Here is a 10,601-nt window from a genome sequence, read left to right on the forward strand (position 1 = left end):
GCCGCGCTCGAGAAGCTGCCCACCTACGACCGCGTCCGCCGCGCCATGCTCCCGCCGCTCGACGGCGCCGCGGCGGCGGGGAAGGGCGTGGTCGACGTGCACGGCCTCGGCCCGCGCGACCGCCGCGCGCTCCTCGAGCGCCTCGTGCGCGTCGCCGACCAGGACAACGAGCGATTCCTGCTCAAGCTCAAGGACCGGCTCGAGCGGTGCGCGCGTCCTACTTGCCGACTCGGCAGTTCGCCGCCGTGACTCGTTTTTCCGTTGTCTGCCCTGCCTGCGGGGTGTTTGACGATTTGTGCGTGCTCGTTTCCGCAGGGTTGGGATCGACATGCCCACCATCGAGGTGCGGTTCGAGCGCCTCGTGGCGGAGGCGGAGGTCCGCGTCGGCGACAGCGGCCTGCCCACCGTCCTCAACTCGTTCACCAACACGCTCGAGGTGCCACCCTGGTTGCCCGTTCTCGTTTCTCTCCATCGATCTGTCATCTGTGCGTGCCTGCCCAACATACACTCCATTGATTTGATTTGGTGTGAGTGTGTTTGCTATCGCAGGAAGCGGCGAACGCGCTGCGGATACTCCCCAACAGGAAGCGGACCATGCCCATCCTCCACGACGTCAGCGGCATCATCAAGCCCCGCAGGTGAAAACATCTCCCTCTCCTTCTCTTGTCTTCACAGAAAACATGCCTGCCTAGTGCCTACTCGTGGAGTACAACCTGCAGACTTTGACCCGGGTCTTCCGGAGCTCCATCGATTCCGACGCTTCCTCAACCTCACGCTCTTTTCGTTTCCTTCGCGCAGGATGACCCTGCTGCTGGGCCCACCTGGGTCAGGCAAGACCACCCTGCTGCTCGCGTTGGCCGGGAGGCTCGACAAGGACCTCAACGTCTCGGGCAAGGTTACCTACAACGGCCACGGCATGGAGGAGTTCGTGCCGGAGAGGACGGCCGCCTACATAAGCCAGCACGACCTCCACATAGGCGAGATGACCGTCAGGGAGACGCTCGCCTTCTCCGCACGCTGCCAGGGTGTTGGCACTCGCTTTGGTACCATTCCCATTCTCACTGCGACTAGTCACGTGATTGACTTGCGCATTCATTCACTTCCTGCTGCTCGCACATTCTGTGGGATTGGCTTCCTTTGCTTCCAGAGATATGCTCATCAAGTTTCCCATTTTTGCTGTGTTGCCAGATATGCTCACTGAGCTGTCAAGGCGAGAAAAGGCAGCAAATATCAAGCCTGATGCTGATATCGATGCGTTTATGAAGGTACTACTACTACAAATTTTCAAATCAGATCCAAGTATAGTATAGTAAATAAAGAAGATTCTGCTTGTTTCACTGCTTTCTTCATCATAATTAAATTTGAAATGGAGACCCAGTCCAGTATGCTAACTTTTCTGCTCATCTTGGTTACTAGGCGTCTTCAATGGGGGGCTTAGAAGCCAATGTGAATACAGACTACATACTCAAGGTACCCGCAGCTTTGAGCTACAACTGCGACTAACTTCAGACTGAATTACTGGTACCCAAAATATGTCTTGTTCATCATTTCAGACGTTACTACTTGTTGCAGATATTAGGACTAGAGATGTGTGCAGACACCATGGTAGGGGACGACGTGCTGAGGGGCATCTCTGGCGGACAACGGAAGCGTGTTACAACTGGTAAAATAGATTGAATTCTAGCTCCGTTTCAGATGATGAAAGTCAGTGGTTAATAAACCGCTAACGTGTATCTACTTTGGTACGTTCTGTAGGTGAGATGCTGGTTGGGCCAGCCAAGGCGCTCTTCATGGACGAGATCTCCACTGGGCTTGATAGCTCCACTACATTCCAGATTGTAAACTCGCTCAGGCAGTCTGTCCACATACTCGGTGGCACTGCCCTCATCTCCCTGCTGCAGCCAGCCCCTGAGACCTACAACTTGTTTGATGACATCCTCCTCCTCTCAGACGGACACGTCGTGTACCAGGGCCCTCGTGAGGACGTGCTTGAATTCTTCGAATCTGTCGGGTTCAAGTGTCCTGACAGAAAGGGTGTCGCTGACTTCTTGCAAGAGGTACCCACATTGGCATTGCCATCACCTTCTTATCTACACGTGAGTACTTTTTTTTTTTTGATAACACGCCTCTCTGCAAATGCTGGACAGGTGACTTCGAGGAAAGATCAAAAGCAATATTGGGCACGGGGTGACGAGTCCTACCAGTTCGTTCCGGTTAAGGACTTTGTGCATGCATTCCAGTCATTCCACACTGGGAGAGCTATAAGAAAGGAGCTCGCTGTTCCGTTTGACAAGAGCAAGAGCCATCCAGCAGCGTTGACAACCACGAGGTATGGTGTGAGTGGCACGGAGCTGCTAAAGGCAAACATTGACAGGGAGATCCTCCTCATGAAGAGGAACTCTTTCGTCTACATGTTTAGAAGCTTCCAGGTAACTGCTATTAATACAAACAAGTATATCCATTGGTACATGATTACTTGCATCGGCTTGATGCGACATTTGATCAATAAAAGCTCCCTTTATCGAAAATATGATGGAATGAATAACAATAGAGGTATAATGGATTCCTTGGCATTCTGTCATTACAGCTGATCCTGGTGTCATTTATGGCAATGACGCTCTTCTTCCGTACAAAGATGAAGCGTGACTCCGTGGCCAATGGGGGCATCTACATGGGGGCGCTCTTCTTTGGTGTGCTAATGATCATGTTCAATGGGTTCTCTGAGCTTGCACTTACTGTCTTTAAGCTACCTGTGTTCTTCAAGCAGAGGGACCTTCTTTTCTACCCAGCATGGACCTACACAATACCCTCGTGGATCCTAAAGATCCCAATAACATTTGTTGAGGTTGGCGGTTATGTTTTCATAACGTACTATGTCATCGGGTTTGACCCAAATGTTGGCAGGTGAGATTTGTCGGGAATCTCTTTTATTTAACTACTGCATCGTCAGCTATCATATATTGATACTGTTGTGCGATGTTCTGAGTGTTCTTATTGTCACCAGGTTTTTCAAGCAATATCTGCTTATGTTGGCCATGAATCAGATGGCCGCATCACTCTTCCGATTCATTGGTGGGGTAGGGAGGAACATGATTGTTGCAAATGTCTATGCATCATTCATGTTGCTAATTTTTATGGTATTGGGCGGATTCGTTCTAGTAAGAGGTATGTTTACTCACCCAGTGACCCTTCTGGCCTGATAGCTATTGGAATTATAAAAAAATCAACATCTAAGCCATCATTCTGTTTGAATCTACAGATAAAGTGAAGAAATGGTGGATTTGGGGTTACTGGATATCTCCACTAATGTATGCGCAGAATGCCATCTCAGTGAATGAGTTCTTGGGTCACAGCTGGGACAAAATCTTGAATAGCGCTGCCTCAAACGAGACCCTTGGCGTGCAAGTCCTCAAGTCCCGTGGAGTGTTCACAGAAGCAAAGTGGTACTGGATCGGTTTGGGCGCAATGTTTGGATTCACATTATTATTCAACGCTCTCTTCACTCTTGCCCTTACATACCTGAAGGGTGAGTACATCCAGAACTAGTTTGCTAACATTTCTCATACTTTGGTTACATCTAATCCTGAGATGGTTTCATCGTGTGATTTTCCAGCATATGGTAACTCCCGTTCTTCAGTATCTGAAGATGAGCTCAAGGAGAAGCATGCCAACCTGAACGGTGAGGTTCTGGACAATGATCACTTGGAATCACCTAGCACTCGTGGACCAACAGAAATTGTTGAAGCGGATTCTAGCCCCACACGTAGGGGAATGGTCCTTCCATTTCTCCCCCTTTCACTTGTGTTTGACAACATCAGATACTCTGTTGACATGCCACCGGTAATTGAGGAAAAATGCTTTGGTTACAGTATCACCATCTGCCATTGTCTTAAGTTAGTAACCTTGTGTATGAAATTCGTTTCAGGAAATGAAAGCACAAGGCGTGTTAGAAGACCGTTTAGAACTCCTCAAAGGTGTTAGTGGATCTTTCAGGCCAGGTGTGCTGACCGCGTTGATGGGTGTCAGTGGCGCTGGCAAGACTACGCTGATGGATGTGCTGGCAGGGAGAAAGACAGGCGGGTACATTGAAGGAAACATCAGCATTTCTGGATATCCAAAGAAACAACAGACCTTTGCGCGTGTATCAGGATACTGCGAACAGAACGATATCCACTCCCCTCAGGTGACAGTCTATGAGTCTCTGCTTTTTTCAGCGTGGCTTCGTCTTCCCGAGGATGTTGATTCAAACAAAAGAAAGGTCAGTGAAACAAAATAACTACTACCTCTGTCCATAAATAGATGTCTTAGATTTTTCAAAATTTGGATGTATGTAGACACTAATTAGATTTAGTCAAAAAATCAATAGACAGTTTCTAATTTATGTGTATGCAGATGTTCATTGACGAGGTGATGGAGCTTGTGGAGCTCAAGCCTCTGACAGACGCGTTGGTTGGTCTACCAGGAGTGAATGGTCTGTCGACTGAGCAGAGGAAGAGGCTGACCATTGCTGTGGAGCTAGTTGCTAATCCTTCTATCATCTTCATGGATGAGCCAACCTCTGGACTTGATGCCCGAGCAGCTGCTATCGTGATGAGGACAGTGAGAAACACGGTTGATACTGGTAGAACTGTTGTATGCACGATTCATCAGCCTAGCATTGACATATTTGAAGCATTTGATGAGGTATGAGAGAGTTCTCATCAGAGATTTTTACCAGCTACCCTGTGGATAACTGAGCTAAATTGGTGAATTCCGCTTGATTGGTTGTTCGATCCTTGAACTATGCCGAGGTCTTAACTGTCTTATTAAATATTAATGCTTGCAGCTTTTCCTGATGAAGCGAGGTGGAGAAGAGATATACGCTGGTCCGTTAGGACATCATTCTTCTGAGTTAATCAAGTACTACGAGGTAAAGTGATATTAAAAGAATCTGAGAATACCCCAAGTCAGTTTCCTCAATATACTGATAAGCCCATTGTTTTGTACTGTTCAGGGGATTCATGGAGTCAGCAAAATTAAAGATGGATACAACCCTGCAACATGGATGCTGGAAGTGACAACGATTGGCCAAGAACAGATGCTAGGTGTTGATTTCAGTGACATATACAGGAAATCTGAACTCTACCAGTAAGTTACTAACTAGCCATCCTACTAGTCACATAGTCATTTGGAATCACCTTAGATGATTAAGGAGGCAAACCTCAGATGGTTGAGCAAACAGAGTTCTTTAAGTATGCTATAAAGGTCAGGTAGCTTAGCATACCACACGTAAATAGGTAAATTTACATATGGCAGATCATATCCTTAAATTTGCTGCACTTAACTCAGCATACTAATACAACCTACCACAACAAGTTGAAAGACTGGCAATGGAGACATACTAATGCTCTTTAACTTTGACTCAGGCTTGCAATGGCAGCCTTTCAATAAGCCAACTTTCTTTTCTTCAAGGATTTTTTGCAATTGCAGGTGTAATGCAAGTATGTTACTTTTTGCAGGAGGAACAAGGCTTTGATAAAGGAACTAAGCCAACCTGAGCCAGGTTCAACTGACCTTTATTTCCCTACCCAGTACTCACAGTCTTCGATCACACAATGTGTAGCTTGCCTGTGGAAGCAGAACCTGTCATACTGGAGGAATCCTCCCTACAATGCTGTCAGGTTCCTCTTTACTACCGTTATTGCTCTTATCTTCGGAACCATCTTCTGGGACCTTGGTGGCAAAATGTAAGTCATGACACCCACATTCTATATAGCAAGCAATTAGCCACAATGAAAACTTTGTTTATCTCCTGTTCTTCTTAATCCAGGAGCCAGTCACAAGACTTGTTCAATGCCATGGGGTCCATGTATTCTGCAGTGCTGTTCATTGGTATCATGAACTGTACTTCGGTTCAACCTGTGGTGGCCGTGGAGCGGACAGTCTTTTATCGTGAAAGAGCAGCTGGCATGTACTCCGCGTTTCCATACGCATTTGGCCAGGTGAGTGTTGTTTTCATGCAGATGGTTCAGTTCTAGACGCTGTTGCATTATTGATAGCTAGACTTTGATTAGCGATAAACTTGTCAATTGCAGGTTGTCATTGAACTCCCATACACACTTGTTCAGGCCACCGTATATGGAGTAATTGTTTATTCGATGATTGGGTTTGAGTGGACAGCACCCAAATTCTTCTGGTACCTCTTCTTCATGTATTTCACACTGCTCTACTTCACATTCTACGGCATGATGGCTGTTGGCCTGACACCGAACTACCACATTGCATCAATCGTTTCGTCGGCATTCTATGCCATCTGGAATCTCTTCTCCGGATTCATCATCCCCCGACCGGTAAGTTTCATCACCTTTGGCAGTCCACATCTACTCATTTTTCAGCATTTCTGAAGCTTAATCATTCCTGTTTTTTGTCTGAAACTATGCAGAGAGTCCCAATCTGGTGGAGATGGTATTGCTGGGTATGCCCGGTCGCTTGGACACTGTACGGACTGGTTGTATCTCAGTTCGGCGATGTTGATGCAGCAATGGATGATGGCATCCTCGTGAAAGATTTTATAGAGGACTACTTTGACTTCAAGTACAGTTGGTTGGGTTATGTGGCCACGGTGGTCGTGGCATTCGGGGTGCTATTTGCCTTCTTGTTCGCCTTTGCCATCATGAAGCTCAACTTCCAGAAGAGGTAGATGATGACGATATGAAGCATGCCCTAGATAGAAATTGCATTGGTTGCGTGGCAAATAGGTTAGGGATCCCAATAGGTTATTAGTTATCTTGTACATCATAGAGCCTTTTTCTTCAGGAAACATTGTATACTGCATCCTCTCATTTTTATATAAATTTTATCAAGTTGGGATTTTTCTGTGTAGAAAATACAACTCTTGCCTCTGCATCAGTTGTATATGCTGTATGGAAGATAAAAACATCCTCATGCACTAAGAAGCCTTTCTAGCTAATGTGCTCAAACTGGGACATTTACTCTCCGTTAAATGCTTCTTGGCGTCAATTTTTATCTGCTTGTGGTGTTGCGTATGTTGTATTATGGAAGATAAAAGTAAGAAGCCAAGACATGAACGCCCAACTGAAAGGACCTCAATGCCGCCTAGAGAGAGGGGGTAGCCATTTAGAACTTTTACGGTTTTGGCAACAAGTTCTTCGTATGAAGGGTTTTGATCCTATTTGGTGCGATAGAATAAAACAATATATGCAAGGCGGGAGTGTTGGTATAAGGGTTAACGATGTTATTGGGCATAATTTTCAAACCAGGAAGGGATTACGCCAGGGTGACCCTTTATCCCCAATTTTCTTCAATATTGTCGCTGATATGTTAGTGATTCTGATTGCTAGGGCTAAGGGGAGTTTGTTGCCTCATCTCATTGATGGTGGAATCTCTATTTTACAGTATGCGGATGATACAATTTTATTTCTGGAACATGACATTGCTAAGGCCGTCACTATGAAATTAGTCCTATGCATTTTTGAACAACTATCGGGTTTAAAAATAAACTTTCATAAGAGTGAATTTTTTTGCATTTGGCAAGGCAAAGGATATAGAGGACCAATACAAACACATTTTTGGGTGTGAGTCTGAAACTTTACCTTTAAAGTACTTGGGGATTCCGGTACATTGTAGGACTTTGAGGAATGCGGAGTGGAATCCTATTGAAACTCGGTTTGCCTCCAAATTGGGGTGTTGGCGTAGTAAATTGTTGTCTGATAGGTTGGTTCTGATTAATTCGGTTTTTACAAGTCTTCCAATGTTTATGCTCTCCTTCTTGGAAATCCCAATTGGAGTGAGGAAGAGGTTAGATTATTATAGATCAAAAAAATTCTGGCAATCTGATGAACACAAGAAAAAATATAGATTATCTAAATGGAATAGTCTGTGTAGACCGAAGGATCAAGGTGGGTTGGGAATTGAAGTATTGGAATTAAAGAACAAGTGTTTACTAAGCAAATGGTTGTTTAAACTTCTTTCAGAGGAGGGTATGTGGCAGCAGCTTTTATGTAACAAGTACCTTACAAATAAAACACTTGCACAAGTGGAGGTCAAACCAACTGATTCTCCTTTTTGGAAGGGTCTCATGCATGTTAAAGATGATTTCTTCCAGAGAGGTTATTTCAGACTAGGGGATGGAACATCTGTTAGGTTCTGTGAGGATGTGTGGCTGGCTGGGAGATACGCCACTATCTCATCAATATCCGGCACTCTATAATATTGTTCAACATAAAAATGTGTTAGTATTGACTGTGTTTGCTACTGACCCTATTAATATTTCTTTTAGAAGAGGTTTGAATGATAATAAGTGGCTGCAATGGTTACATCTATGCCAACGATTAATTACAATTGATTTAACATCTGAGCCTGATAAGTTTATTTTGAAGCTTACGGATTCGGGTATTTTTTCGGTCAAGTCTATGTACCTTGATTGGAAGAATGACCACACTATCTATCTTCGCAGGTATCTATGGAAGTTAAAGATTTCTTTGAAAATTAAAAAATTTATGTGGTTCCTTAGTAATAAAGTGCTTTTAACTAAGGACTAGATTTATAGTGCGCCTTGGCGCACGATCCCGTGAAGCCCATGTCAATGTTTATTTTGTTTTAGGTTTTACAAAAGTAATTTCTATGAACTATAATACCTTATTGAAATTTGACGTGTCTTTAAAATAAAAGCCTATGTTGAGTTAAATAAATGCATTTTGCTTTGCAATATCAAATAAATAACCATATTGAACATAATTATCTTTTTACATAGAAGATTATATTAGGAAGCTTATTACAATTTTGTCTTCTATAACCAATTTCAACACAATCAATGAGTTGATTTGACCACATTAAATAGCAAGCACCAAAACATATAGATAACCTAAGAAATAATCAATCCAGCTGTACAATCACCCTACGACACCGTAAAGAATAAATATTAGATTTGTCGTTAATTGGTCAGAGTTAGAAGAAAACTTAACTTAAATTCCTATGTACTGACTTCAGTCTTCCTTGGTGGAGGAACATTGTGCATGCATATCTACCAAAGGCAAGTCTACCAGAATATGTGTGCGTTTTTTCAAGCATTTACACGCCACGGTATGATGCAATAAAGAGCAAAACTAAGAAACGGGAGGAAGGAGATTATGAGGGTAGTGAGATGGAGCTGTGGCCGACAAAGAAAAGGGAACTGGTCAATGGAAAGTACTTTCGGTGGGGAGATGAGGAAATCTAGCTGGCATTCAACATACAATACAATATATGATGATACAATCATTTTTTAAATGTTAGTAATAATACAATGTGTTTATTCTATTGAGATATTTTTATAAAAATCGATTTGGTTCTTAAATGAAGGCATTGTATATGAATATCTCGTCAAAGTTAAAAGACCGGAGGAAACAACATCATAAAAGAATAATAATAATCCTCAGATCAGAGCCTATGCAAACAAATCGTGCATTCACAAATAAGGGAGATGACTGTGCTATATAAATTATTGCTTAAATTAAATTGTGACCCACATGTGTGCTTACAGTTAATTGGAGTTTTGATCATGTTTCTTCTTACCATGAGTTCCATTATATTTAATAAATTCTGGTTGAATTTTTAATATGCACTTTGAAAGCGTCATATTCCACACAAAAAACTTTCTAAAGGTGAATTTGTAAACACTTTCCAAATAAGAGCGCATCCTAGCATACACACCAGTTTAGGTGCACAGGTAGTATTGGATTTGTCTATGACACCTGTAAGGCTGTAAGAACACAACACACATGCACGCGTCACTCTCTTCTAGTGATCCCCTTTCTCGCCTTTATCCCTGGAGCCGTAGCACCGCCGTCGTCGATTCCTCTTGATTCCGCCTACAATCGGCGCCGCTGTGCGCGCCTCCGCTCTACCCTCGTCTTGACCGAGTATTCCCCTCCTATGTGATGCATCCTCGCCCCCTTCCACGTCGTGGGGACAAAAACAAACCTGCGCAATCTTGGGCAAAGTTACTCCGGCGAGTCGCTGGTGGTACTGCGACACGATCTGGAAGATATTCTGAATCCATAGGGCGGCTATGCGTCGGCCTTGCTCAGACTTGGAGTTTTTATCTGGGGAAACTTAGCCCGTGGCAGAGCGCCGGTTGCCGATCATGGCATCAGGTTAGTGGCGCGACGGCGCTGCAGCATGGTATGTCTCTTCTTGTCGCCCGAACATCGCCTCTGGAGGAAAGCATCGAGTTCACCGTGCTCCCATGCAGGTTATTAGCTGCTCTTCTTTTACTTGGTTCGCTCTGAATTGAGTTTGGCTCTGTGGTGGAGCAGTACTCACTCTCCCGCGATGTCATGCTCACCCGCCACCAGATGCGCTCCTCCTAGCCCTTTGTTGCAAAGTTACCTCGGTCCGATCTGACCTTAATTTTTGCTTGCGCCTCTCATACATAATTTGTCTTAGCTAGCAAAGTTAGCCTCAATCCTGAGTAGAGTAATTTGTGAATGCGTCTGTTATGCTCCAGCAGGTTGCTAACCTTACGATTGATCCGACATATAGTTCTTCGTGGCTGAATATTCATTAGAAGCCTAGATATGTAGTAGTCTCTGCTCGTTGGATATTAATTCATTATTTCTGTG

General features: G+C 44.2%; 1 protein-coding gene across 1 annotated transcript; it reads left to right on the forward strand.

Moving 5' to 3' along the window:
- The first annotated feature begins 846 nt into the window (after positions 1 to 846).
- Positions 847 to 6,637, forward strand: LOC124660270 (ABC transporter G family member 36-like). The gene is given in 19 exon segments (XM_047198084.1): positions 847 to 1,043; positions 1,189 to 1,265; positions 1,417 to 1,470; positions 1,573 to 1,663; positions 1,756 to 2,057; positions 2,148 to 2,429; positions 2,588 to 2,904; positions 3,005 to 3,165; positions 3,260 to 3,526; positions 3,614 to 3,840; positions 3,926 to 4,258; positions 4,393 to 4,683; positions 4,826 to 4,909; positions 4,994 to 5,127; positions 5,499 to 5,726; positions 5,810 to 5,981; positions 6,075 to 6,329; positions 6,422 to 6,454; positions 6,457 to 6,637. Coding segments are annotated over 19 exon segments (3,492 nt in total). The 5' UTR covers positions 847 to 916; the 3' UTR covers positions 6,514 to 6,637.
- Positions 6,638 to 10,601: the final 3,964 nt, after the last annotated feature.

This window comes from Lolium rigidum, chromosome 6 (genome assembly GCF_022539505.1).
Source record: "Lolium rigidum isolate FL_2022 chromosome 6, APGP_CSIRO_Lrig_0.1, whole genome shotgun sequence".
In the NCBI taxonomy this organism is placed as follows: Eukaryota; Viridiplantae; Streptophyta; class Magnoliopsida; order Poales; family Poaceae; genus Lolium; species Lolium rigidum.